The sequence below is a fragment of the Pteropus alecto genome, unplaced genomic scaffold, assembly GCF_000325575.1.
Source record: "Pteropus alecto unplaced genomic scaffold, ASM32557v1 scaffold359, whole genome shotgun sequence".
Lineage (NCBI taxonomy): Eukaryota > Metazoa > Chordata > Mammalia > Chiroptera > Pteropodidae > Pteropus > Pteropus alecto.
In genome coordinates, this window is record NW_006443119.1 from 1167518 (window position 1) to 1194037 (window position 26520).

The 26520-nt window shown below is 53.2% G+C and overlaps 1 protein-coding gene across 4 annotated transcripts in view; it reads left to right on the forward strand.

Annotated features, from left to right (window-relative positions):
• The first annotated feature begins 10490 nt into the window (after window positions 1–10490).
• SLC45A3 (solute carrier family 45 member 3) overlaps window positions 10491–26520 on the forward strand; it is a 21096-nt gene continuing 5066 nt past the window's right edge. Inside the window, exons 1-6 of one of the 4 annotated variants that reach the window (XM_025040514.1) lie at window positions 10491–10585; window positions 12018–12194; window positions 18876–18985; window positions 23134–23528; window positions 24315–25100; window positions 25333–25598. In XM_025040514.1, the coding sequence (XP_024896282.1) occupies window positions 23357–23528; window positions 24315–25100; window positions 25333–25598 (1224 nt within the window). In that variant the 5' untranslated portion in view covers window positions 10491–10585; window positions 12018–12194; window positions 18876–18985; window positions 23134–23356. Of the gene's footprint in view, window positions 10586–12017; window positions 12195–18875; window positions 18986–19080; window positions 19409–23133; window positions 23529–24314; window positions 25101–25332; window positions 25599–26520 lie in introns of all 4 variants that reach the window. The other 3 variants (XM_025040513.1, XM_015597890.2, XM_006922849.3) reach the window with 3 other exon arrangements.

Below are 26520 nucleotides of genomic sequence, written 5' to 3' on the forward strand. Positions count from 1 at the left end.
AGATGTATACACAAGACTTAGGGACCTTGCTGTTCCTTTTACTGGTGTGTCCCAGCATCTGGAAGGGGCTTATCCAATATTTTTTTGGATGCTAATAAATTCCCCTGAGGTTGCAGTGGCCAGAAAAGGCCCATAATAAGGGCAAGACGCTAGTTATGGAGACTAGAAAACCAATAGGTTTGGACCTCAGCTTTGCCACATATACGGCCCCAGACAAGTTGCTTTACCTCTTTGAATTTATTTTTCCTCGTATGTTGAAGAGAAGTGCTTCCGGATGGCTTCATGAGATTGTGGGGAGGATCAGAGAATTATGTGAAAGTACAAAATAGATGTGGAATAAGCCCTGGTTTAAGAATGAATTCGCAGGGTTATCCAAAGAGAGGAAAACAGAGCCTGGGCGCTGCGTGCACCACTCTCCTCTCCGCCCCTTTAATCAACTCGATCGTTCTTTTTACTTAAGGAGGGTGGCACCCAAGACAATGCTGCTGGAGGGATAAACAGAAATCTGCCCCCTCGCAGGCCAAATCCAGGCCACTGCCGGTTGTGTGGCCGACGAGTGATAAAGGTTTTCCCATTTTAAGTGGTTGGGTAAAAAAGTCAAAAGAAGAAGACTATTTCATGACGCGCGAAAACCGTATGAAACTCAAATTGCAGTGTTCACCCATAAAATGTTATTGGAACACAGCCACACTCACTCATTTGTGTGGTGTCTGTATCTCCTTCTGAGTAGAGTTGAGTAGTTGTGACAGAGACCGTGTGGCCCATAAATGTTTACTATTTGGCCTTTTATAGAAGAAGTGTGCAAACCCCTGGCCGATTCTAAAATGTGGAAGGGCTTATCTAAGAGGCTGTTTGGTGGCAAGGAGGACAGTGTGGCCTCTCGGATGGGTCCTCTCAGGCTCTCTGCTTTGGGAGGTCCTGTTTCACTCTTAGCCACAGACGCAGTACCAGCCTCCTGGAGTCCAGAGGGAGCCTGAGGGGAGCTGCACCTCTGCTTAGGCTTTTGGAGAAGGGGCCCCCAGAGTGGTGCCCTACAGGAGCCCCACGTGCTGTTGCAGCTCATCTAACCTCCCTTTTCTCTTAGTTTTTTTTCTAGAAGGTGGGAGGCGGGGGAGTTAAAGTGTCTTACTTAATCTCCCTAGGATGTCAGCTCTCAAAGACAAAGGCGACCTACCCAAGGGAGGAGCACTAGGCACCCCCTCTCCTCCCAGAGGCCGTTCAGTGTCTGCACTGCAGGCCCCCCACAGGAGGTAGCCTACAGAGCCCTGGTAGAGTCTTCTTACAAAAAAACAGGAGAGCTAGCTGCTTCCAGGAAGTGGAAAGTCTGCTCCTAATGACAAGCCTATCTCTCTGGGGAGCTTATAATCACCCTGGCAGCCTCCCTGTTCATGTGGCAGAGACGTCAGCCAGTGGAGCCCGTGAGATTCTTGGAGGCTGCTATGACCTTGGGGATGGGGATGTGTATGCACGGTCTTGGGGCTGTGGAAAGAAGGGACGAGAATCAAAATACAAACACAAAGCCAGGGTACTGGGGCTGAACAGGAAGCTGGGAGCAAGAGGGTCCTCCAGCTGCTGTCCCAAGGGCACGGTAAGGGCACAGTGCAGAGCTGTGCCATTCCGGTGCGTCCTTCCTTCCCCTAGCCCTCCTCCACCATCTCTGGGAAGTCCTGGAGGGGCAGGGCCAAGCCCCCACCACTGCCCCATTTCATCTAAGGAAGAAAAGACCCATTTTACCAGAAACTTCTCAGGGAGCAGAGACAGAACATTGTCCTGTCTCCTGTGTGCTCAGGTTCCGGCACGCATCAGCCTCTGTCCCCTTGGGCCATCTCCCTTAGAAGTAGACACAGTCAAAGGACTAGAGGTCAAGGCCGGGCTCCAACACTTAGTGGCTGTGTAGTCCCAGCAAGTCACTTCTTACTTTTCTGAGTTTACATTTCCTCCTTTAATAACACCTGTCTCCCAAGGTCATTGGGAGAACCAAATGACACACTGTAGGTGAAACCACTTTGAAACCATAAAGCGCAGGAAGGAATGTTCCCGGGAATGAGCTATGATCTTTGTGCCCACACAAAGAACAGAGTGAGCCTACTCATTATACTAACCATGAGACAGACCCAGAGTGTCTCGGTGACTCGGAGATAACCTTAGCATAGCGTACCCCAAGCAGAGTTCGAGGGGCTAGAGGCCTCTATCGCTAAGACTTTGTATACCATTTAGGAGGTGTGAGTGAGAGGAGGAAGGCTTTGGAGATGTTATCGCAGCTCCCATCACACCCTGCTCGCGGTCTGATCTCAGCATCTCTCTGACAGGGCCCAGCCTTCCTGTGTCAGTTAGATGGAGACAGTGTTCTGCTTCCCGCCACGGCCAATGCACAGCTCCTCCTGGTCCTGGTCTCTCCTCTGCTGCTCATCTGCTCAGGGCTGGGAGGGTGAAGGACAGGTTTTGAATGTGTGGATTTCAGGCGGCCCCTGCCTCTCCCCTCTTTTATTCTCAGAAGGTTCTGGTTCTAGAAACCTCATGTGAGCCCTGGGGAGCTCGGCACAAAGGGAATGGGCTTGGGCTCTAGTGCAGCTCTGCCACTCTGTAGCCACAAAACCCTTGGTAAGTCACCTCTCGAGTGCTGTATCCCCTTCCGACACTGTGATGCTCAGAGTGGTGAAGGGCAAATGGGAGGTGTCTATGTAAGTGCTTTGCAAATGGTGCCATTTACATGCAAGTGACCGCTTTTTTATGGAATGGGGGCTCAGACACAGACTGGCTAGGTAATAGGACAGAACTGGGCAATGGCCCCGAAGTGGGGGGCTTGGGGGGAATGGAGGAAGGGAATGGGGAGAAAAGGACCAAGACAGTAATTATTTACTGTTCTGTGTCAGTCGCTAAACTAAACACTCTGTTTCTCACATAATCCTGTGGGATGGGAACTATTATCCCCACTTTACAGAATGCAATCTAGGCTCAGCAAAGTTAAATCATTTACCTCAAGTTTACTGCTAGTAAGAACAGAGTTGTCCAGCAAGCCCAAATCTGTCTAACTTCAGAGTCCATGATCGGGAATGGAGGAAGGGAATGGGGAGAAAGGGACCAGGACAGTAATTATTTACTGTTCTGTGTCAGTCGCTAAACTAAACACTCTCTGTTTCTCACATAATCCTGTGGGATGGGAACTATTATCCCCACTTTACAGAATGCAATCTAGGCTCAGCAAAGTTAAATCATTTACCTCAAGTTTACTGCTAGTAAGAACAGAGTTGTCCAGCAAGCCCAAATCTGTCTAACTTCAGAGTCCATGATCTTTGCACACTCCCAAGTCTCTAGAGAAACTATTCTGGGTGCGCACGCAGGATAAAAACGGGGAAAGGAGAAGAAGAGTGAACCAAGTAACGGAAGGGAGAGACAGGAAGTGTTTCTCAGTGCCGGGCACAGCGCCTGGTCCACCGAAGTTGCCAGGGCTACTGCCAGCCCATACGGTGCTTTTACGCAAATTAGGCACGAGCCTTGCCTAATTGTGCTTGTGAAGTGAATAACATGTACAACTGTATATGGCAGCCCCAAGAGGCACTCTGAAATGAATTAAGTAAAGAAAAGAAAAACCAAATGTCTATGAAACAATGGAGTTGAACAAAAAGGGTAACTGGGGATGGGGAAGAAGAAGAAAATATGTGGAAAAGTATGCAAATGAGAGGCGTGTCAAAGGGGGCTGTCATTGACAGGAAGGAAGGTGGAGGGACAACTTTATTTGACTGCTCCAAATCCAGACCAGGCACCTGTTAAGCATACCTTGGGTGACTGCTTGCTCACTGCTGTTTCACTTGCTGGACCATCAGCTCTGGACAGCAGGGAGATGGATGTTCAAGTGTTCTATCTCTTCATGTCTCACTGAACAGAGGAGGCATCTTTTGACCAACATGGCTAGATGGTGCTCAGTCGCTTACATGTACAACTGAACATGGCAGCCTGAGAGGGACTCTGAAATTAATTAAGAAAAAAACAAAATCTAAGCAATAGATTTTGTGGCTTATTCCTCCTCCCTTTCCTGGCCTTGGAGGCCAGTGGCAGTGGGGGGCTCCCACCAAATTTTTCTGTCCCTCTGGAGCTCCAGAGTCTGGGGCTGGTGGTGGCTCTGCCCAAATACCTGGACTCAGCCTTGTGCCTTTCTTTCGGGCAGGCCTGGGGATGGATTGTGCAAAAGCGGCACCACTCCCTGAGGCAAGAGGTTAATTCACAATCTAATTACTAATTACGTAGTTGCTTGTTATCTTGAGCATTGCATCAGGACCGTGAGAATGGCTTTACAGACACTTAAATTAGTATCAGCTCCCCTAACCCGCAGACATGCACACACATCCAAGTACAGCAGTAAATCCTACCAAAAGTCACTCCAACCCCAGTCTATCACCCACAACTCCTAGCACCTTCAAGAAACTTCTTCCAGAATGGGAAAAGCTGCTCAGCCAGCAGGATCCCTAACGTGAGATCCCCAAGATAGGGCCTGCCACAGGTCATCTCGCCCAACCCTTATCCCTGGGCTGCACTGCGCTGGACTCGGAGAGCTTGGGGGGAAGGGAGGTTGGAGATTTTACACCTTACCGTGGATGCCCAGGGAAGTCCCTCTTCTAGTCTGACTCACATCCCTTCTCGCTGCAGTTCTAGCGTTTGCCCTCCTGTTTGGTCCTCCTGGCTTTTGGTAAAGTAAAGAGTGTGAGAGGCTTGATGGTGGTGGGTACGGCAGACTCTTCCTCCTTTCATTCCTGCCTTGCAGCCTAGAGTCAGCCTTACAGGGAGAACGGGAACAAGGCCTTAGGGCTTCTTCCCTTGTGCCCTTCTGCCCCTCCCTTGACCCCTCTATTTTCTCTGCTCTAAAGACTGTGGAGTCACAGCAGCAACCAAATCCCCTTTGAGCTCCTCAGCCTCCTGGTCTGGGCTCTGTCCGGGCCTGCTGCTGCTGCTGCAGTAACACACCACCAAGACGCAGCGCTGAGTTTAGCACAGCCAGAGCTGAGCCCTGACTTCTGCGGCCAGGCAGAGACGGCCTGGCTCCGAGCACATACCCAGGTGAGAGGGCTCAGGCTCTCACTCGCTTCGGCTTTGCCATCTCAGGCAAGGTACTTTATCTCAGTGTCCCTATCTGTAAAAGGAGGTGGTACCTGCCTACCATACAGGACTTGTGAAACTCAAACCTGATGTCTGTGAAAATGCTTTGTAAGCTGCTATATACAGCACAGAAACAAAAACCCGGCTCGCAACTTCCCCACTCTGCCCAACTTCCCTCGGTTTTTCCCACTGAACTCCGATCATTTATGACCTCTGAAGTTGATTTGTAGCCTTGAGATTTTGCATTCGCTGACATGTAGCACCCACTTTTTGTACCACCTTTTATTTCCCAGCGAAGACTGTAACCTCCAGGAGGGCAGAGGATGTACCTAGTATGTTCGCCTCCAGCTCTGCACAGCATCACGTTTAGGACTCTGCACATAAGACAGAGTGAACGAACAGGCACTGAGATTCTCCTCCTAAGCACATTACTTATGCAGTAGCCTGCATTCTTCCCAAGAAGCTTCTGCACAAAAATAGAGACTGAGGTTAAATGACTTGCCTGCAGGCATAAAGTTACTACATCCTAGCACTCAGCCGGATTCATAACTGTTACTTAATAAATGTTTGTTAAGTGAGGACTGAATGACTGGATGCACAGTAAGTGGTATGGGTCTGTGATTCCAGAGCCCACACTTTTTCCACTACAGCAGATAGTCTCTCATTGATTACAGGTGAAAGATCTCCGTGGGGGTGTGGAGCCGTCAGCTCTGTTGCTTCTGGCTGTCTCTCCCCATTCTCCTACCTGAAGTTAACCCCTCAGGCATCTGAGCTCCAACAACGTAGAATCCCTGGTATTCGCAGCAACATATTTACCTTCTTGCTCCAGGCATTTCATAGCCCAGCCCAGTTAACTAAGCGTCTTTCTCATTTAGAGACTTAGAGGGAGATTGTCTGGTTCTTCCCAGTCCCTGAAATCCTTAAAGGAAAGGAGACAGGTTACCATTTTTGCCTCTGCCTCATTGCCACAAAGGAATCCCATCAAATATCTAACCCCAGTCCCAGTCCCTCCTGTTACTTCAGATTCTAAAACTGACTGGCTCCAGTTTTAGGCTCCTTGACTTGAGCATCTTGCTGATGTCACCCAAATATGGCAGGCTAACAGACTCGGTTCTGGCCTTTGAGAGGAGTGTGGATGAGTTTTATTGGCTCTCAGAAAAGACTATTGTGCTCATCCAGGCTCGCCCCTTACCCGGTGCCTGAATGCCGTGCAGATCCCCTACCCCCAAGCTTAATCTGTTTAAGCTGCTTGGGACCTGCTCCTTAGTGAACTCACCTATGATCAGGCTCCCTGTGACTCCTCCGGTCTAGGTTGGCCCTCTGAAGCCATTCCCTTTAAACATTGACTTTGCTGTCGCCTATAGAAAAGTCAACATCTTTTCATGGCAGACCAAGCTCAGTATCCCCCCACCCCACCCCACCCCCTCTGCTCTCTGCTCAGCCATCGGATCCCTCTGTTTGGGGGGCAGTTTCCCACAGATCTGGGTAGGGCCAGGAGGAGGACTCAGAAGGAAGTTTAAATCCAGAGGAAAGTTCTCCTTCTAGCAAGATTTCTGTTTTTCAGGAGCAGAGGGGAAGTTTCTTGAAGGATATACCCTTGAAAGTGTTTGTTGTTTAAAAGGCCTCCCTGTTGTTTAAAAGGCACCACTCAGACCTGACTGCGTTGGTCGTGGAGGACTGCATTCCCTAGCAATTCTAAGGCTCCGCCCTCCAGCAATAATGGTCAGTGGGAGCACAGGCAACCTCGAAACTAGAGGCCACGGTTTGAGAGGAAAGATATAGCTATCCAGTTCTTCTTTCAGTGGTTTCAATTTCTCTTCTGTACCCACAGTGTTGGGTGATGGTGGAAATATAGTCAGGTGTATGGGTTTAATTCCTCCAGTTCTCTCTTGATATTCTCAGACGCTGCTCCTTTTTACTTCTTCATTCAAACCTCTCAGTTAAGGAGGCCTCGGAGGGGGAGTGGGTTTCTGCTTAGGTCCCTGTTCACCCTCACCCCAGCCCTTTGAACAGAAACAGGGTATAGGAGTACACGTTGGTGGTTTCTCATCCCCTCTTTCTTCCTCCTTCATTTTATTTGATTGTTTCCCTTTTTAAAAATAATATTTGTTGATTCTTTCCCATTTACAACAGCAAGTGACGATCCATATAGAACACTTGGAGATGCAGAAAAGGTTCTCGAGGCTCCCGTCCTACCCCCTCTCTGCCCAAATCAAAATTATCCTTCCCATGAATAGAAAATCAGTATTCACCTTTTTGTTATGTCTTTTTTTTTAAATCAGTTCTCTCTCTCATATAATTTTTTAAAACTTTTTGTTAGGATGTTAGATTTACAGAAAAGTTGCGAAGATAAAAATTCTCATATACTTTTCAACCTGATGTTAACATCACCATAGCACAATTATCAGAACTAAGAAATACTGGCGGAGTACTATTCACTAAACTGCAGACTTAATTCAGTTTCCACCGGTTTTCACTAGTGTCTGTTTTCTGTTCCAAGACCCAGTCCAGGATATCACATTGTATTAGTACATATCTAATTTTTAAAAATGTATATTCCATTGTGATTACCATTTGTAGCTGGCTAATTTCATTGGTAATATATCATAAATATTTCCCCAATTAAAATTCTTCAGTCATCACCATTTTTAATGGCAGCACAATTTTCCATGATATAGATTTGCCATAATTTGCTTAGCCAATAGCTTATTATTCTGCATTTAAATTGTTTCTAATTTTTCACTACTATGAAGAATGATGAGATGAACACCTTGTGTATACTTTTGATGTACATATCTCTGATTATTTTGCCACAAGCGAAATCCCAGAAATGAGATTGCTGTATTCAGGGGACCCATCTGTCCCCCTCCTTCCAAAGTCCATAGCCAGAATTTGTCCCTCCTAGTGGCCTTTATACTTAAGGAGTGCTTGCTCCTGACCCTGAGGCAGGCAGGGGAAGAAGTAAAGAAACCTCCAAGGGGACCACAGCCTTTGGATGATGGAGATGGCGAGAGGATATGGGAACATCAGGGAGCTCCAGGTCCTTCATGGTTTCTCAGCCGTCTTCCAGGCCAACCAGCCCTAGCTAGGTATCTTATCCTGTAGAAAGAGAATAATGCTTGCTCTGAGCCCAAGGATAATGGGAAGTGGGCAGAGGGTGGAGCAGAAACTGCTAATGCATTTTCGCCAGCATCTCTGGTTTCTCCAATATCCAGCCAGACTATTAGCAGTTCCCTAAGGATAGCCTTGCTCTTCACGTCATCTCCCATTTCCTATAAATGGGAAGTGGCTAGGGAGTAGGGGTGTGTGTGTGTGTGTGTGTGTGTGTGTGTGTGTGTGTGTGTGTGTGGTAGGGGAGGGGGAGGGAAGGAAGGGAAAGGGACGTGGTGGTTTTCCTACCACTTAGTGGGGAACTGAGACACACAGAAGCCATTACTTGTCCAGAATGAACCAGCCTTGTGAGTAGTATTATGGGTGTTGGGACTTTAAGGCTCTGAGGTCATAGGCCAGGCTAAATGAGGGATTGTGCCTTTGCCTTGTTTCTGGAGCCCAGAGACTCCGTGTGTGTGTGTGTGTGTGTGTGTGTGTGTGTCTGTGTGTGTGTCTGTGTGTGTGTCTGTGTGTGTACTGGGTGGGGATAATGATTGAACTGAGGGATTGCCTCAGTTTATCTGAAAATGATACCTGTCTCTTGAATGTCATAAGGATTGAATGAGTGAATACATTAAAATCATTTAGAACTGTGCCTGGCACAGTCAGTAATAGTTAACTATTATTATTTTTACATGAGGAGGCTACACCAGCAGAAAAAGGGGGAGGAAGCCTTTTCACAGCCAAGGGCCTTATAGCACCCTGTGCTGGGCAGGGACTGGAGAGTGCATCCACCTGGCTTGGTAAAGAAGGGTCACTTGTGCTGGGGAGCTGTGACCTGGCACTTACCCAGGTGGCCAGGCTGCTAGGTGGGTCCAGATCTCACACCATGCTGTTTTCTCACAAGGCATAAGGCATGTAAGCCTCTGGCAAAAAATCAGAGGGGAGAGGGGGCCTCCTACTCTTCTGAGGTGGACAACTCCCTCCTGCTGCCCGTGCTCTTTCCCCAAGCCTGGAAAATACCACCATTCACTCTCTCGGGCTCTGTAATTTTCCACCTGACCTAGAATTCCCCCTGACTCCTGCCCTTTTATCTGGGGCAGTAGAGACACCAGCCCAGGGACCCAGGACTCCACCCTCGTCTCTGTTGGCCACAAATGGGTATGCCAAAGGCTTCAGAAAGCCACTGGGGCCTTGGAGGGTCACCTGCTGGAGGGGCGGGTGCTCCCAGTTTTCAAGTTAAACTTGTTTAGTGATTCAGAAAGCAGATTCTTGATTTTTCTCTGCTCTCTCTGGCACCCACTCTGCCTTCCCCAGGCCACCAGGGCTCCATTGTTCCCTCTCTTCTCTAGTTCCCTTTCTTCTCTGCCTCCCAGCTGGAGGTGCCCTTAGAGATTCTCTGGTTAATTCTTTTTACGGAGGAGGCCCAGAATATGGAAGGGACTTGCTCCACTTCACATTTGGCAGGTGGCAAGGCCAGCATTGGAACCCAGTGCCCCAATCCCCAGTCCAGAGCCACAGCCAACTACGTCCTTCCTTCAAAGGTATCTTCCTGTGATTTTATAGTATTCGAGTCAACACCCTAATAAAACTCCGTGGAGGAAAATGACACAATTTGGTTCCCACCCCAAGACCAGCCTGGACCTCCAGTTTTCTGCCTCCCACCTGCATTGTTCCTCTCCCCTCAAGGGCATTCTGGAAACAGGTATCTGTTGGGATCTTGTTCAACAGCTGACAAAGGGAACGTTTTACTGGCAAGTATCGCCCTCTTTTATCCATACACACCCTAAGGAGGGGAAAAAAGGAATCTGGCTTTTAACTTCGGGAAGAGGGATTGAGTTAGCTATAAGGAAGCTCTTTCTACCTTAGAGAATACCAAACAGTAGGAAGAGTAACTCGCGGAGAATGTGACATCTCCTTTCAAGGGCTGGTCCTGGATGGGTGAGGTGCTGCTCTGCCCAGGGACAGGAGGATGGCCAGAAGAGCACGTGCGAGTCATGGTGACAGACTGGCTCCGAGGTTGGGAGGTGCTCCGCGAAGTCGGGTCGCTTGTACCTAAATGTTTGGGCGGCGAGCGACGAGGGGGCGGTGCACTGCCCTGGGTAATGACAGGGCGGCCTGGGAGCCACGCGGGGGCTGCCCGTCGCGGTCGCGGCTACAAAGACAGCTTGGAGACCTCGCACTTTCTTCGCTTGGGGACCAGCCCCACCCCTCCGGACCCCCTCTGGACACCCCCCACCTCCGCCCGCCTCGCCCCGCCCCCTCCTGGCAGCCCTAGCGCGCATGCTCTCTCCCCCCGCCGAGTAACCTGGAGATTTAAAAGCCGCCGGCTGGCGCGCGCGGGGCCAAGAGGGGGTCGAGGTCGTCGGCTCCGGCCCCAGTGACAGCTGCTCGCCTCAGCCAGGTAGGAGCGCACCCCCTCTTCTCCCAGGGGACAGGGTCCCGGTGCGGGAAGAGGTAGAGAGCTGTGCGGCCGGGCCCCGCTGTGTCGAGTGCTTTGCGCCCCGCAGGCTGGGACCGCTCAGCGGCCGTTCGGGCGCCGCATCCCCGCGAGTCCCAGAGGAGATGGCCGGGCTGCGGGGCTCCGGAGTGCGGGACGCCCGCTCGGGTCCTCGCAGGGCTGCGTTTTTTCTCGGAGGGCGAGCTGAGCTGGAGGCGTCCGGGCCCCCTCGTCCCCGGCTGGTCGGCGGGTGGGCAGCGGCGGGCGGACCGGCGCTGGCTCCTGTTGCACCTCCCGCGTCGGAGTTTTCTTTGGAAAGTTGCATGTATTTTCTTCCCTTGTCTCGGCTTCACCGGAAAGGGGCAGGATGAGTCACTGCGGTGTGCACAGTCCCGGACTTGGGAGCCGGGAAAGGGGCCGGCTGCCGGGACGCCGCGGAGAAAGGTGACTGAGCTTTTTAGGATATTAGTCTTGGAGCCGGGCTCTGGGCAGGGAGCTGAGACTGGACTGCGTGCGCGTATGTTCCTCTGCCCGCTTTTCAGGGGAGGAGAAAGAGAGGCCGCGCGTTCACCTCGCCTGCCTGTCGGGCTCAGGTAGGGATGGTGAGGAGTCTGAGATCAGCAACCAGGTGTAATGAAGTGATACCTGGGCCCTCACTGCAGCCTCTCAGGGCTCTAGGCTTAGGCAGCGTCTTGGCCTGCTGGAGAAGTCCCCAGTGACCTGCAGGACCTCCAGAGTGAAGGTCAGTTCTTTCCATAGTCTCCTGTCTCCTTCAGGCGCCTGAGCCCTGTGAGTTACTCTTGCCCTTGACCTCTGAATCAGCTTGCATCTTCCGGACAGACACTCTTGACCTGCTCAGCTTTTCCCTCTCCCCAGGGCCACTCCTCTGTGCTTCCTTTTTTCTCAAGGGCCAGAGTTGGGGGTAGGAACGGGTTTAGCATGGTGGGTACCTGGTGAGGACTTGCCCTTCTGGCTGTTACGAAGACCCAATCCGATGGAGCAGGGACTAAGAATAGCCCAGCTGCTGACTTGCTGCCCTGGCGTCCACAGCTGGGCATAGTGGGTGGGCCCAGAGTGACCCTAGCTGGGCTCCTGGAACTGTTGCTCAGGGGTGAAGGTGAGGCCCTGGGGTCTTCTGGCTGCTTCTCCTGATGCACTTAGCAGATCTGCTCTCAGAGTCAGACAGTCTTGGTGTCCACTCACCTGCCCCAGGCCTGGGGAACGAGCTGGCTTATGGGGGTGTGGAAGGCAGGCCCAGGAGGTGCAGGCTGGATGGGAAGCCTGAGAAAACCCATAGAGCAACTTCTAGGGACTGAGTCGGATGATATGTGAGGTCACAGGCCCTTTAGTTGGATGGGTCCCATCCTTTCATTCCTCCCTTATCTCCTCCCCCCAGGCCTGTCGTGCAGCCAGGACTCTGTTGTTCTAAAAGTGCTCAGAAAAATGGAGCTTGAGTCAGCAGGATGAGTCTGAAGATAAAAATACAGCTGTGGATGAATGTGCAGCTGTGGACATACAGGCCCCGATTTAGTGTGTGTGGGGGGCATTTTCCTGTGTACTCATGGAGTGTGTGGTAAGCTCCCTGCCTCTCCTGAATCTCTGAGTTACCCTGAAAGAGGAGGGAAAGAAAGGGGAGGAGCTGGACAGTGATCTTCGGTGGCCCACGGAGGTCCTTCCAGCCACTGTGTAGTAGACGGATGGAGTGGTTTCCCCTTTCCCAGCCTGTCCAGGCCTCTGGGGAGAAAAGGCAGAAAGGCGGGGATGGCTGAGGACTCCAAAAGTGAAATTAAGCACCATTATCATCTAATGGCACAACATTACGGACGAAAACCCAGACTGTCAGAAAGACAGGGCTTCTGTCTTGACTGTTCGACTAGCTGTGGAAGTTAGTTAACCTGTTCTAAGCCTCAGATCCCTGGCTACAAAATGAGGATGATTATAATAATAATGATAATATCTACTCTATAGCTTCGTTATTTATAAAATAATAACTATAACAAATATGTAATTATAAAATATAAATAATTATAGCTTTATTAAATCATGCATATAGAGCAGGGGTCCCCAACCCGGGCTGCGGACCGGTACCTGTCCATGGCCTATTAGGAACCGAGCCAGGCAGCAGGGGGTGAGCGACGGGCCAGCTAGCAAAGCTTCATCTGTATTTGCAGCTGCTCCCCAGTGCTAGCATCACCGCCTCAGCTCTACCTCAGATCATCAGGCATTAGATTCTTGTAGGAGCACCGGTCTCTGATGTCGAAAGGTTGGGACCATTGATATAGAGCACTGGACTGTGTGCCTGATAGGAAATACATGCTCACTAAATGTTAGCTAGTATTAACCATAGTCACTCTATCACGTATGACTGAATGGACAGCAGCACCCGGCATGGGACTCCGTTCTTGGGTTTTGCTGTAGACCTTGTTTCTTTGGGAGCAAGATCTCCTGGACTTTGGGGAGTGAGTCAGTATGACTAGGAAAGAGGCTGAATTCTAGCACCCAGTTGTCTAGGTTTGAATCCTATTTCCTATTGCGCAAGTTACTTTACCTCTTTGTGCTTCTACTTCCTCCTCTGTAAAATGAGGCTAATGATACCTACTTCACAGTATCGGGAGGATTAAAAGAGCTAATGTAGGTAAAGCTCTGAGCATAGCAGCTGCAGGTAAAAAGAGCCTGGTAAGTGTCAACTGCTGTTATTTGGTGACAATAAAGGCAATCATTGTGGTTTACACTTAGAGACCAGAGTTTCTTAGGAAGGGAATTAGACCATATATAACTATATGTAAGCTGTGAAGGACACATATGCAGTTGAACTTGTGGTCAACTTGTGCAAAGAACACACCAGGACTGGATGTCCTGATCTCTCCCTGTCAATATTGTATGTGTCTTGTTTTTTATTTTGTCCAGTAACTTCTGCCTCGTTTACCTCCTCAAGTTAGTGGTGATGGATGTGAATCATGAAGTGATGAAGACGAAGATATATCCTGAAAGGTTAAGAGCCTTCTATGCAGAAAAGTTGTTTGTTGTGAATTTTAGAAAAACTATGATAGGGAAGGGGTGTTCTGAATTTGGGTCTAGCTCTGTACTCAGTCCCCAACCCTTGGGATCCTTTGCATTGATTTCTGGTGTCCAAAAGAAAAACCCAGTCTGGCTTTTATTTGAACATCCAGAGGCCCTGTTTGCTGGACAGCAAGGGTAGAGCCTGGACCAGTTGGTACCAGGCCCAGTGTCTCAAATGCTGATGCCACTTGACTCCCAGCAGTAGAGCTGGAGTGTGGAGCTTTGTCCAGTGTATTAAGTGTCCCTGCTCGGGGGTAGGGGCTGGTGACATAGCCATCACGAGATGGCCCTGATATCTGGCCAGAAGTTCCTGTTTAACGTTTTTCTACTGTGTGGTCTATTTTTTCCTCCATGGGAAGAAGTGGAACTGGCCCTGAATGACTCGTGGGTCCTTTTGCTTCTGATGTTGGAGATGGGCCTGTCTCACCTGTTGCCCTTGGTTTCTGTGTCTATAAAATGGAGATGATAATATTCACCCTGCAAGGTTAGGGCAAGGATTAAATGAGATAGGCATATTTAGCAAAGTGCCTGCACAGACCAGGTGCTCAACCCATGTTTGTTCCCTTCCCCTTCCATGTTAAGTCTCTGAGAAGCTGGGATGAGCCAGCGAGAAGGAGATTGGAGACTAACGCATGGTCCCATAGCCCCACAGTCTCTCAGTCACCAAATTCAGGTCAGACCGAATGCTTAGCCAGCCCGAGACAGCAGTCCTTCTTACCCCAGTGCTCTCTGTCATGCCCCCCACCTCTCTAATCTCAAGCATACTTTGAGCTGACAAATCGTGTCCGAGCTGGCAGCACCTGGCCCATCCCTAGGGATCTGGCAATCTAGCTTCCTATTCTTGGCTGTTGTCGCTGGAGCAAGCTGAGCACCCGAAAACCTCTAATGTGGCCCTGCCATGGATCCCAGGCATGCTGGTTAAATCACATTGGACAGGAACCCTCATCCAGCCTCACCTGTGAGGCCTTCTGTTGAGCAGCCTCCTTCTCGGGGCCTGGGCAGGCAATGTGCTCCCTGCTTTTCGGGAACTGCAGAGGTGATGAGTGGGGGTGGGGGACCGGGAAGGACTACAAGCCAGACCAGGGAGAGCAGGATCCATATCCAACCCTGAAGACTGCTGGACGAGTGTTGGTGAGATTAGGGAGAAAATGGGGATCCTTGACAGCTTGGGTTCCAGGCAGCCCTGCAGGAGGTGTGGGACTTGAGCTGGACAGGGCTCAAGTGAAAGGGAGGGGCAGTCCAGGGGAGGTGACTAGAGCACAGTGACTACTTTGGAAGTGAAAACGGGGCCAGTGCTGATGAATATTCCCATCTTGAGCTCAGATCTGAGGGTAAAACACAGTCCCACAATTTTGGGTCTGGTATCTTTTCCGCTACGCCTCAGTGAGGAGGGGCCAAAGGAGAGGTAGGTTGGTGTGGACATCTCAGGCCTCCGTGGCTGTGTTTTTCATACATCTACTCTTTTCTGCATAGTTTCCATCTGTTCATCTTTAAAGATTCCGCAACACGGCTACCTCCTCTAGGAAGCCCAGGAAGAACTGAACCTGCCCGCCCTGGGGACTTGGGTCTCTGCACCTGTACCACCTCACTGCCCTCTAGCGGCATTCTGTCTCTTCCGCTAATGGGGGCTGCAGTCTGTGTTCCCAGCACCTTCACAGTGGGCTGCCACGTAATTGGGGCTCAGTAAGTGTTGGATGGATGGATGGATGGATGGATGGTGCTCTTGATGGATGGTGCCTTTGCAAACGTCCTTCCAGGCAGCTGTAGGACCGCACTTGGATTTGGGGGCGCAACGCGACTCCGGCCGCTGTGCACTGCATGGTGTGAGCAAAGCACCTTCACAGTGGGCTGCCACGTAATTGGGGCTCAGTAAGTGTTGGATGGATGGATGGATGGATGGATGGTGCTCTTTGTGGGAGGTTCCTTTGCACACACGGAGGCATACCTCCTCCAAGTGCGGGCAAGCTAGGGCTCTTTTATTTAAAAAAAAAAAAAAAGATGCTCACACCTTGCTCACCACTGAGTGACTGTTTTTGAGAACACGTTTCCACAGGACTGAGTCCGGCCCAGAGCCCTCTGATGATAAATGGGGCTGGTCACTGAACCTAAGATATCAGGGCTGAAAGGTCTTTAGAAACCACTGAATTTGAGATCCTACAGGTGGGACGTGAAGAGCTGGGACCAGCACCTTGGTTTGACCGCCAGCTCTGCTCACCTGTGCGTCTGCCCAGACCCTCCATGCCCTGGCCTCTTGCTGTGTACCTCACCTCTAAGGGAGGCCAGCGCAGGGAGGGGACAAGGGTTTTCTGTGCAGATGAGGAGAGCTGCCTGGTCTGGCTGACTGGCAAAGTTTAAGTTCACTAGAAAGGAGGCCAGTTCAGGTTTCACTCTGCAGGGGCTGCAGGAAGAGAAGGGGAGAGGGAGAGGGAACTCGCCCTGGGGACTGCGCCCATCTCCCCATTCTCCCAGACTCTTCTTTCCCCACCCTGGACCAAGGAGTTTCTCTGGACCACTACCCAACTTCTTAGGGAAACATTTACTGTGGCCCAGGTAGAGAACAAATTTGATTACCAATTTCTGCCAGGAGCAGAGTCCAACTCTGGGAGGGAGTAGAGAAAAGGGCAGTTCTGCCCCCGGACGTCTTGGTTTCTCAGCTCAGTTTCAGGCGACCCCTGCCCCTTGGCACTCCGCTGTGTCTGAGCAGTGTGAAGGCAGGTGAAGGGTGGGCTCGCTGTGCTGCTGGGGGCTCTTCTCCACCTGGTTTCCCTTGTCACTCTCCGTGGAGTGATGTGACCATCCCCCCAAGCCATGTGGCCTTGTCAGTGAGCACTCAGTGGGCACCTGTCCATGGAGAGCCCCCTCTGTGGACGGGCTGGTGCGGGGTGGGTGTGAGACATACAGCTGTACCGTCATAAAGAACCTGAGACAGCATCTAGACTAGTTTTCGTTTTATAGGTGTGGAAACTGAGTCCCAGAGAAGGGAAATGGCTTGTTCAGGCTACACAGCTACAGACACTGCTGAAACTGAACTACCTGTCATGGCTCCCAGTTCAGATCCCTTTCCAGATGGTTTTCAAATGGTTTGAATTTTCCATTTATCTGAGCAACCTTGGGCATGTTAATGAATTTCTTAATTTTTATTCTGATGAAGTAGGAATATTAAATAGTACCTACTTTGTAGGATTGTACAAATGGTATGAATTACAGAGAGAGGTATGTCAGGTACCCAGCACATGCCGGATACCTCCTGGACAGTTAGGGGGTGTCAGCCACTGCAATTATGGTTATTTCCCCTGTGGATGGGAACCACCCTGTCTCATAACTTTGGGATGTTTATCCTACCCTCAGTCTCCATTCCTGGCTTCCGACACTAGGCAGGTCTGCTGCAGTGACCTCTGCTTACCTGTTGGGGCCAGCACCTGGGGAGGCATTTACATTCTTGGCATTCCTCTTGCTTCTGGGGGCCGAAAGAGGTGCTAGTGTGGGTGAGGGAGGCTCCAGGTTGAGAGGGGAATGGCAGGGAGAAGAAAGGGGTAGCTGGTCGCCCTCCGACCTCTGCTGCTCCTGCTTGGGAACGAGAAGACCCCTCTCAGGCTTCTCCACTGAAGAAGCCCAGGCAGCTGGAGGAGAGGCTGCTGGGACTTCCACATACTTTCTCTCAAACACACTGTGAAGTTTCTGGTATTGATCTAAGTTTCCTTGCCTACCAAATGGGTATATTCTTTATATCCACCTCATCGAACGGCTGGAAGATTTGAGCGCTTGAAAGAGTGCCTGGCATGTCATACATCTCAGTGTTAACTGCTATCATTAATTGCAGATGAGGAAACTGAGGCTCAGGGAGGTCAGTTAACAAGGTCACACGGTCGTAATAGGTGTAATAGGCCAGGCTGATTGCCGAAAGTAGACCTCTCTTACGGATGCTCCAGGTCCAGTGGCCTGTGGCCCCTGGGAAAGAAGAGAGCTCCAGGTCTAAGAGTACCAGTTGTCTTGGCTTGAAGTACTTGGTCAAGGTGACCCAGTGTGACCCTGGGTCGCAGCTGTTCTCAGAAAGGAAGTCTGATTGGGAGGGCCATTGCCTGGAGTCAGCTGTATGTCTGTGTTGACCGTCACTATGGGATTGCCAGGTGCCCCTTGGGAGGGGTGCCTCACCTCAGCTTAGGCTGCCGGGGACTGACTGGCCAAGGTGAGGGTCAGGCCTGTCACTGGGTTGGAGAGGGGAGAGGTCGGAGCGGCTCAGGGCACTGCCTGTCGTCCTCTCCCCTCCCGCTCCCAGCCTCCTCCAGCATTTGTTTCCTTTCTGAAGCTGGGGTAGTGGAGGGGGGCTCTCAGACTGGGCCACAAAAGCAACTTTCCTCCACGCCACTGCCACCTGTTGGGTCTTGGCACATTGGGGGTGAGTGGGGGGAGGGAGCAGTTGCCCTTTTCCCAGTGTCTGCGGTGTGCCCCCTCAGGCCCCCCAAGGCCTGGGATTCTCTTTGCTGCCCAATGTGACAGGGGCTCAGGAGCTGGAGGGGGTGGGGGGCCCGCAGCAGCTGGAAGGGAATTGAGTGGGAAGGGGCCGGCGCTGGCAGCCGGGAGAGAGTTTGATGGATTACTCTGCAGGCCGAGAGGTTTCTCCCTAATCCCCTTTTGTGTCCTGGCCTGCAGCCCCCTCACTCTCTCTGACAAGCTGCTAAGCAGAAGGCTTCCAGTCCTGGTGAAGAAAAGGCAGCGCAGCAGGCGAACTCTAAATCCCTGGCCTCTGGGCCCTGGGGGAGGCGGGTGGGGGGAGAGGCGGGGAGGCAGGGGCGGAGGAGCGTTTGGGGAGGGGAGAGATGCCCTTTTAGGGAGGGGAGAGGGTGGATCTTCCTCCTTTCTTAGAGTCCCTTGAGGTGCAGAGGTTGCATTCTGAGGGATGTTTTCTGGTGTCTGTGGGACCCCTCCAAAGTCGTGGGCCTCGGCTATTTGTGTAAATCACTACTTTTTTTATAGGGTGGGATCGGGGAAAGCAGACCCTTGCTTCTTTGGAAGTATTTGAGCCCATAAAATCAAAGACTAAATGTGGGATGGAAGGGACAAAGCCACGTACGGTCTAATCCCGTGCCCCCTTCCTCCCAGCGGCCCAGCTAGGAATTCCCACAGCCTCGAATCCCTGACAAGGGAGTCTGTAACGTTGGAGGGCTCATTGCCTCACAGAGATGTTCGTTTGCAGGTCTCCTGGCTGGCCAGCACAGCTTCTTTCTGGGGTGTCCCAGGGTCGCTTGTGGAGCTGCCATGAGGGTGGAGCTGATTTGGGGAGTGCAGTATGCTGGATTTTACTAGGTAAGGCCAAGGATATAGTCCCCAGGAACAGAGGCAGGTGGGGAGGTGACAGGGAGGCTGCGCAGGTGAACTCTCAGACCTCTGTCCCCAACTAGAGGGCCTGGGAGAGCTCGACTGGGAGAACCAGATTCTGGGGTCCAGCGCTGTGTGGAGGAATGGGGGTCCTTCCTACCTTGAAGTCTTGCAGCCTCTACCTGCGTTTGCTCCCCACCCTCGGTCCTGGCCTGGGGCAAGACAGCCACGGGTAGGGTGTGTATTGGGGCGATTGGCCTGGAGTCACCCCACCCCTTTCTGCCGCTGAGTCATTACCCCTTTGGCTAGCCTACCCCGGCCCCAGTTTCCTCCTCTGCGGGGAGGGGCTGCCCAGCTGGGGAGGGCCGAGGAGCCGCTCCCCTGGAGCTGTGAGAAAGCAGCGCTGTCTTTGTGAGTATGGAGGGAGGCCGGCAGGGTCTCGGGCTCCGCGGGGTCAGGGTGGGGGCTGCGGCCGTTTGAAGTGCCTGGGCGGGGTGCGAGGAGCTGGCCCGCATAAAGAGGCCATAGAATTGCAGCCTGACACCGGCCTGCGGCGGGGCTGCCCCAGCCCCGGCTCCCTCTGGCCTCTGTCTGTCCGCGGAGGGGACTCTGCTCCCCCCGGCTCCACCTCAGCCAGGCGGGGTGGCAGGAGCCCCTTTGAAAGCCCTCAAAGGCCCCTTTATATGTCCCCCTGCCCCTCCTTCCCTGTGCAGGGAGCTGCGGGAGTGGGCTTCGTGGCCTTTCCTCTCAGCCTCTCTACTCTGTCTTCTAAATTTTGGAGAAAGTTCAGGCCAAGTTTGTTCCTGCTGCTCAGTGTAATTTCCCCATAATTTCCTCATACTCTCTGAAGTAGCTTACGTCTGAGCCCACCGCCTGCTCTGGGGGTGCCACGTAGGTCTCCCGGTACCTGGAACTGGCCAGGTAGAATGCAGGTTCATTGGTCCTGCCAGGGCCCCTGGCTCTCTGGGCTGGGGTTCTGCCCCCTCACGGGTGAGGTGACTGGGGTGGAACTCCAGGAAGGTTCCCAGAGGTCTTGGGTTTCCTCCAGTCATCAGGGGGCCCAGCGAAGAGGAGAGATAATCGGAACTTGAGAGGGTCTTGTCCTAGAAGGCTGCTGTTCCCTTCCCTGGAGGTCAGGCCAGACTCCCCCTTTCTGTACCTCCACTTCCCTGCTCTTCCCACCCTCTCCCCACCAGGTGAGCTCAGAGGCTGGCTCTTTGGGTTGATCTTCTGTTTGCCAGACAGGCAGAGTGCTCCAGGAGCCGTGGTCAGGAGGATGAGTCAGAAGCATCTCTGAGACTGGAGGGTACAGGGGAGAACTGGATCTTGTCTTGTTGCCTGTAACCCTGAGGAGGACAGGGGAGCTCCCCAAACAGGGGACCCAGCCGTGATCCGTCACTTCCGAGTTTTGATGAGAAGTGCGTCCTGGGGCTGCAGGGAGAAGTGTAGCCGGGAAAGCGATGCTGAGCCGCTGCTTGTCCCCACCGCCGCCTCTCTGAGCCGGGAAGCCGGGCAGGGCCTGGGTTCCTCTGTGCCCCAGAGAAGAAGGCCTGGAGGGATGGCTGGTGACTGGAGTTAGTGCTGTGGGCATCCTCTGTCATTTCCTCCACCCTGAGCACCCTGCAGTGGGGATGAAGAGGGGGAAACTGGGGCACTGAGGAAGATCTTCAGAGAAGAAAGGGGGCTTTGGAAGGGAGAGTATTCTTAAGCGCTTGGAATTCCTCAAGCAATTCTGGGCTGGAAAGAGTAAAGCCTGGGGATTGGGGGGGTGGTGGTGAGAATGCCCTGGACCCCTGGACACAGTAGAAATCAAAAGGGGGAGGACGGGCTCAGCAACCTAAGAACCAAGCGGGCAGAGCAGGGCTTGAAGCCAGCCCACTTCCTACCCTACTGTGTTCAATGAATTCCTCACCTGGTCCTCCCCCTGGTTGGTTACCTGGTAAAAAGCCTCTGGGGGGCAGAGGGCGGCACTGGGGAGGGAGCCCCAGCTGATGGGACTATCTGGGTTGTAGGAAGATGAGGGGAGATTCCTCTCTTTACCCCTTTTTGTCTTTCTCCCTTATGGGCTAAGGAGCTGGACGAAGGGAGGATAGAGGCAGGTGAGGTGGTTAATAGTTGCTGGAAAGATGCAATTTATTTTAAACGGACCAACCAGGACTTGGGAATGGGGGCTGGCTGCGGGTGAGGTTGGGTCTAATGGTCTGTGTTTGCTCAGTGAAGACCTGGTCCTTAAAATCCCAGAGCAGGTGAGGGTCCAGGGCCTGCCCAGGCTGAGGGCAGGGAGTGGAATGGGCTGGAAGCCTTTTGAACCAGAACCCCTCCCTCCAGGCTGGAAAGCACCACCCATCTCCTGTTTTCCTTCTGGGGGTGCTGTGGCAATGCTGCCACATGAGGGGCTTGGCTCAAGCTGAACTCGCAAGCACCCAGCTAAGACTAATGTCTGGTACTCCCTCCCCTCCTTGTGAGGTCACTTGGGCCAGTGTTTTACACTTGTCCCCATGCCATCCCCATGAGAGTCTGCGCCCCTTCCCAAAGTGGGTAGACTAGCTCTAAGTGGAACTTCGGGGAGGAGGCTGCTGGTTGCTCAGCCTTATCTGAAGCCCCTTCCTTCCTGGTCGACTAGTTGCAAAATCCCAGAAGGCAGTTACGGGATGGTCACCTCTTACCCAGGATCGATGGCTGTCTGATCTCTCTGTGGCACAGCTCAGAGGGCACCTGCAGCACGTTTTATAACACGCAAGGCCCTGTGGGGTTTAGTGTCACTTGAAAAGATAAACAAGGTTGAAGTTCTAAATTACGAGATGCTGACAGTGGAAGAGGGAATGAGTGGGGGCTGAGGGTGCGCAGGTGCGGGAGGAGACTGGGGCCTCTGCCACCGTGCGCCTGGCACAGGGGTGATGCCCTGTACAGAGGTTACGGGTTGAGCTGGGAGGCGGGGAAGGTACTCCGACTCCAGCACACCTAGCCCAAAGCTCTGCTTTGGCATGGATGACCGGTTAGGGGACTCTGCTTTGGCATGGATGACCGGTTAGGGGACTCTTCTTGCCCTTTCTCACTGAGACCCCCCACCCCCATTCCTCCTCTTCATGGTTGACTTAATCTTTCCCCTTTTCTAAACAGGGCATACTGCAGTGGGTGCCCTTGTCAGGAAGTAAGACCGGGAAGCCAGCTCTCCCCTGGGGCTGGGGGCCCAGGGTGGGAGCTTGCCCAGTGGGATCTGCACAGGAGGCAGGCTTAGAAGGAAGGGCTGTGGGGACTTCTCTGCTGAAAATGGAGCTGTTGAGGGAGCAGAGAAAGGCTGCCCGGGAAGCAGTGGGGCACCCTGCCAGCCCGGTGGTCACAGCGTCATGGCAGTTGCCGGCAGTTGGTGCGGTTTCACGCCCCTGTGAGGCTGGGACTTGGGAACGACTGTGGCCCTACCATCCCGTGACAGTTGTGCAGCACACGTGGGAATGTTTCTTCCCCATGAACACTGAGCGCGTGGGGGTGGGGGGTGGAGTGGGAAAAAAAAGGGGGGGTGGGGGCGGGGCTAAGGGAGCCGGTTTCAGGCCCAGGTTCATCCAGGGGAGCGCTCTTTCTGTGGTGTCTATGAGAGTTTCAAACCCAACCCAACAAACCACAGCCTCTCCTCTTTTCCCCCTTGGCCTTGGCCTTGGGGGTGGGTGTTGTAGTGCAATGTGGCTCATGGCCAGGCCACCCGGAATAGGAAGTGCTACTCTTAACAAAGGAGAATTGAGCAGCCCAGCTGAGAAATAGAGGGAGAAAAGCAAGCAAACCTGGCCTGACAGATGGTCTCCAGGGTACCTTGATAACAGGGCCGAGGGATCTGAGAATTTAGTTGGTTTGATTTTTTTCTATACTAGCAGGTGAGGACCATTGCAAAGATATTCCAAGACACAGAATAACCAACATCTGTTTGGCTCTAGAGTGTGCTGAGGTTTAAAAATCGTATTTACCTTATTAATTATGTCAGCCTTAGGCTAATATTAACATATATTTCCTGACTGAGCAGGAGGGGGTGGCAGGGCCACACCATCAGCCTGGGAGTGAACAAGATTAGGAGAATTCAGAGCCGATCTTAGACCCGGTTCCCAGGACTTAACACTCAGTGTGTTGGATTGTCCCTGCCTTTTTAGGATCTGAGTGCTATATCCCCCACCGAGGCACCCCATGGCAACAGGCATTTAGCATGGGCTGAGAAGCTGGACTTGCACGGAAGGCTGGCAGAAATGGCCTCCTGGCTGGGTCCTAGGCAGTTGGCGGCAGCAAAGAGAAGTGGCCTGAGCATCTGGAGCAGGGCTGGGACGAAACAGCGCTGGAGTGAGTGACCAGGCCGGAGCCCTACCTGCCTGACCCACCATGGTCCAGAGGCTGTGGGTGAGCCGCCTGCTGCGGCATCGGAAGTCCCAGCTCCTACTGGTGAACCTGATGACCTTCGGCTTGGAGGTGTGCCTGGCCGCAGGTATCACCTACGTGCCACCCCTGCTGCTGGAGGTGGGGGTTGAAGAGAAGTTCATGACCATGGTGCTGGGTGAGTCACCACATCCTCCTGCCCTCCTGTTCCAGGTACATGCTGCCTAGAAGTAGAGCAACCGTGTCTCTGCCCAAAGAGCTGCTCGGAGGGAGGGGCGGCTGTCTGCTGGGTAGGCATGGCTGGGGACAGGGGCGACCCTGGGCTGAGGGGGCCCAAGAGGAAGAACAGAGTACAGGGACATGCCCTGGTCGCCGCGACAGCCCTGACTCCTGCACAACGACTGGCCCGGAGGCAACAGTGGAGCAATGCCCTTTCCGCTTTGTCTAGCTCTTTATAGTTTATGTCATTTAATGCTAGTAACAAGCCTTCGAGCTTATCCGGTCCACAGAGGAGATCTGTAAGAGGCCAAGTGACTTTGCTAGGCTGTACGGCTAGCTGCTGGTCAGTAAGATCGGTCTCCCAGCCAGGGCTCTTTCTTACCCATGGGTAAGTGGTCACCATCGTGTGACTCCAGGAAGAGGGGCCTCTGTCTGGGTTACAGGCTCTGGAGTCAGACGGCCTGCTGAAGCTCTGCCTCCCACCCTCCCTAGCTCTGTGCTTGGACAAATTTATCACTTAACAGCTATTCTATGCCTCTTTTCCCATCTTAAAACGGGGCATTAGTGATCCTAGCTATGAGGAATAACTTAGAGTCCCTGTGAAGAACTCAGCACGGTGTCCAGTCAGGACTGGTCCTCCCTGTGATAATATCATGGCCATTTCTATCCTTCTCAAGGTCAGTCCCCTCTCCCCTACCCCTCAAGAGCCTCAGCCTCTGGCTCATACTACTTGCCCTTCTTGCAGGCATCGGTCCAGTGCTGGGCTTGGTCTCGGTCCCACTCCTAGGCTCAGCCAGTGACCACTGGCGTGGGCGCTATGGTCGCCGGAGGCCCTTCATCTGGACCCTGTCCCTGGGCGTCCTTCTGAGCCTCTTGCTCATCCCGAGGGCTGGCTGGCTTGCCGGTCTGCTGTGCCCGGACGCCAGGCCCCTGGAGTTGGCACTGCTGATCCTGGGCGTGGGGCTGCTGGACTTCTGTGGCCAGGTGTGCTTCACTCCACTGGAAGCCCTGCTCTCTGACCTCTTCCGGGACCCAGACCACTGTCGCCAGGCCTTCTCCGTGTATGCCTTCATGATCAGCCTCGGGGGCTGCCTGGGCTACCTCCTGCCTGCCATCAACTGGGATGCCAGCGCCCTGGCCCCCTACCTGGGCACCCAGGAAGAGTGCCTCTTTGGCCTGCTCACTCTCATCTTCCTCACTTGTGTGGCAGCCACGCTCTTTGTGACTGAAGAGGCCGCGCTGGGCCCAGCCGAGCCAGCAGAAGGGCTCTCGGCCGCCTCTGGGCCACCCCGCTGCTGCCCAGGCCGTGCTCGCCTGGCCTTCTGGAACCTGGCCGCCCTGTTTCCCCGGCTGCACCAGCTCTGCTGCCGCGTGCCACGCACCCTGCGCCGCCTCTTCGTGGCTGAGCTGTGCAGCTGGACGGCGTTCATGACCTTCACACTGTTTTACACGGACTTTGTGGGCGAGGGGCTGTACCAGGGGCTGCCCAGGGCTGAACCAGGCACCGAGGCCCGGAGACGCTACGATGAAGGTAAGGCCCGGTGGCGGGGGGCTATTGTGGGAGCTCCCTCCAGGGGAGGCTCAGGCACAGGGAGATGCCCACCCCCTGTGCCTAGGCCGGTAGCTGTGCATCTCCGCACCCCCGTTTTCCCATCAGGAAAATGGGCCCATCTGCGCGTGTGGCCCCTAATCTAAGGTCCCCATTGCATTGGGCTCCTCCTCCCTCCCTGTCTGACCTCCTCTTTCCCCGCCTCTCTGTCCAGGGGTCCGGATGGGCAGCCTGGGGCTGTTTCTGCAGTGTGCCATCTCCCTGCTCTTCTCTCTGGTCATGGACCGGCTCGTGCAGAGATTCAGCACACGGGCAGTCTACCTGGCCAGTGTGGTGGCTTTCCCGGTGGCTGCTGGCGCCACGTGCCTGTCCCACAGCATGGCTGTGGTGACCGCTTCAGCCGCCCTCACCGGGTTCACCTTCTCTGCCCTGCAGATCCTGCCTTACACGCTAGCCTCCCTCTACCACCGAGAGAAGCAGGTACTCGTGCTGGATGCTACACTGAACGATGCTGGTGTGGGGGTTGGAGTGGGGCTTGCCAGCCCAGACCTGGCATCAGGCAAGAGAAGCTGGGGAAGGGCATTCTTTGATCAGAGAGGAAGCCCATGTAGCCCCGGGGTCAGAGACGTGGGCTGCGGAAGGAGGGTGTAGATTATACTCTGGGAATGACTTCCTGGTGTCAGGACTGTAAAGCACTTGAGTGGATGATTACAGGAAACATGAAATCCTTCTCTGGGAATCCTGAAGAATCAGGCTAACAGAAGCCCTCAGTCTGGGGTGGGCTGTTCCCTGCAGAGGCAGGGGGCTGGATCGGATGACCTCTGGGGCCTAGCTTCAGAAGGTGGTGAGTAGGAATGGCCTGATGCTGGCAACACCTCTCCTTATTCAGGGAGAGGCAGGGAGAAGCGTTGTCGCTGACCCGTGCCTGCTTTGGTCTCCGAGATGGAAAAGGCTCCTTAGTGTCTCCTCTACTGGTTTATCTTCCTTTTCTGTCTAATTCTCTCTTTTTAAAAATTTTTATATTATTTTTTTCAATTATAGCCGACATACAATATTAGTTTCTGGTGTACAACACAGTGATTAGACATTTATATGACTTATGAAGTGATCACTCCGATAAATTCAATTCTCCTTTGCCTCCGTCCCCTTCCCCTACCCCCACGGCAGATCTCTGCGTCTGACGCTCCTGACACTGCTCACCTGGGCACTGTGTAAGTCGGGGGGCCTCACACTGACCAGCCCCTCCGGGGCTCCCTCCTCAGGGAAGCCTCCTGACCTAGGCTGTGTGATCACTTCTGTCCACTGGCCTCACTGAGCTGCAGCCCTGGGTGCAGAGCGCTGCCCAGACAGGCAAGAAGTTGGGTTGTCCTGAGGGGCGAGGCAGGCCCGCCCTCAGCCTCCA